Genomic DNA, 1,943 nt, shown 5'->3' with positions numbered 1-1,943 from the left:
GCTGCAGGGAGGACTCTCCTGCTGATCCCATGCCGCCGCCGCAGGACCTTCATGCGCGATGCCGAGGCCATCGCCTGCAGCCGGCGCATGAACAGCCTGACCCTGAACCGGCACACGGAGATCCTGGAGATCCTGGAGATCCCACAGCTCATGGACACCTGCGTCCGTAATGGCTACTATGAGGAGGCGCTGGAGCTCACGGCCTACGTGCGCAGGCTGGAGAGGAAGCACAGCAGCATCCCCGTTATCCAGGTGAGCCCTGCACTGTCCCTCACCCCTTACCGAGATGAACCCCGCGTTGTCCCAGCCCTGTGATTCAGGAGACCTCTGTGCTGACCCAACGCCCTGATCCATGTGGGCCCCACACTGCCCCGTGCCTGGCCCTGACCAAAGGCTCTCCCACAGGGCATCGTGGAGGAGGTGCGCCAGTCCGCCCAGCTGATGCTGAACCAGCTCATCCAGCAGCTCCGCACCAACATCCCGCTGCCCGCCTGCCTGCGCGTCATCGGCTTCCTGCGCCGCATGGACGTGCTCACCGAGGCCGAGCTGCGCGTCAAGTTCCTGCAGGCGCGGGATGCCTGGCTGCGCTCCATCCAGGCCTCCATCCCCGACCACGACCCCTACGTGCACATCACCAAGACCATCGAGGCCTGCCGGGTGCACCTGTTTGACATCATCACCCAGTACCGCGCCATCTTCTCAGACGAGGAGCCGCTGGTGCCGGCCGAGGGCGCGGCGCCCGGCGAGGGGGCCATCTTCCACGGCTGGGTGCTGCAGAAGGTCTCCGAGTTCCTGCGGACGCTGCAGCGCGACCTGGACCGCGGGGTGGGCGGCCGGCTGGACTCGCTGCTGGGGCAGTGCATGTACTTCGGGCTGTCCTTCAGCAGGGTGGGCGTGGATTTCCGTGGGCAGCTGGCCCCCCTCTTCCAGCGCGTGGCCGCCGATGCCTTTAGGAAGGCGGTGGAGGAGGCGGTGGAGAAATTCGGGGAGGAGATGAATTCCTATACACTGATCTCAGCGCCAGCTGTGCTGGGGGGTGGTGCAGGAGTGCCGGTGCCCACGGCCCAGCCGGGGACGCTGCAGCCCCCCATGGTGCTGCTGGACTTCCCACCCCTTGCCTGCTTCCTCAATGGGCTCCTCGTTGCCTTCAATGACCTGCGGCTCTGCTGCCCCATCGCCCTGGCACAGGACGTCACCGCCTGCCTGGACAGTGCCCTTGCTGAGGTGAGTCCAGGGGATGGAGCTGGGACTTGTCCTGGGAGAACGTGGGGCGGGTTTGTTCTGAGTGGGTTGGGAAAGCCTCTGAGATCATCCAGTCCAACCGTTCCCCCAGTGCTGCCAGGGACACCACTGACCATGTCCTCAAGTGCCACATCCACCCAGCTGTTAAATCTCTCCAGGGCTGGGGATTCCACTGAGCAGCCTGCTCCAGGGCTGGACAGCTCTTTCCATGAAGAAATTTTCCTAATATCCAACTTAAACTTCCCTTGGCACAACTTGAGGCTGTTTCCTCTTGTCCTGTCCCTGTTCCCTGGGAGCAGAGCCCGACCCCACCCTGGCTGCACCCTTCTGTCAGGGAGTAGTGGAGAGCAAGAAGGTCCCCCCTGAGCCTCCTTTTCTCTAGGCTGAGCCCACCCCCAGCTCCTCCTTGTGCTTCAGCTCCTTCTCCAGCTCCATTCCCTTCCCTGGACATGCTCCAGCCCCACAATGTCTATCTCAGAGTGGCCCAGAACTGACCCCAGGATTCCAGGTGTGGCCTCACCAATGCCCAGCACAGGAAGATGGGCAGTGCCCTGGGCCTGTGGCCACACTGTTGTTGTTACAAGCCAAGTGCCATTGGCTTCTTTGCCCACCTGGGCATGTGGTTGTCATCAGGTGACACCTTCGCCTCTCTCTCTCTCTCTCTCTCTCTCCCCAGGAGTCTAAAACCATCCTCGCCTTCC

General features: G+C 63.0%; 1 protein-coding gene across 1 annotated transcript in view; it reads left to right on the top strand.

Annotated features, from left to right (window-relative positions):
• The first annotated feature begins 6 nt into the window (after positions 1 to 6).
• LOC103620592 (conserved oligomeric Golgi complex subunit 8) overlaps positions 7 to 1,943 on the top strand; it is a 3,576-nt gene continuing 1,639 nt past the window's right edge. The window contains exons 1-3 of the mRNA XM_017741355.1: positions 7 to 252; positions 406 to 1,228; positions 1,923 to 1,943. Of these exons, the coding sequence (XP_017596844.1) occupies positions 52 to 252; positions 406 to 1,228; positions 1,923 to 1,943 (1,045 nt within the window). The 5' untranslated portion in view covers positions 7 to 51. The remainder of the gene's footprint in view (positions 253 to 405; positions 1,229 to 1,922) is intronic.

The sequence above is a fragment of the Corvus brachyrhynchos genome, unplaced genomic scaffold (genome assembly GCF_000691975.1).
Source record: "Corvus brachyrhynchos isolate BGI_N302 unplaced genomic scaffold, ASM69197v1 scaffold365, whole genome shotgun sequence".
Taxonomy (NCBI): Eukaryota; Metazoa; Chordata; class Aves; order Passeriformes; family Corvidae; genus Corvus; species Corvus brachyrhynchos.
Note: the sequence above shows the minus strand (reverse complement) of the source record. Positions and strands in the feature narration are given on the sequence as shown.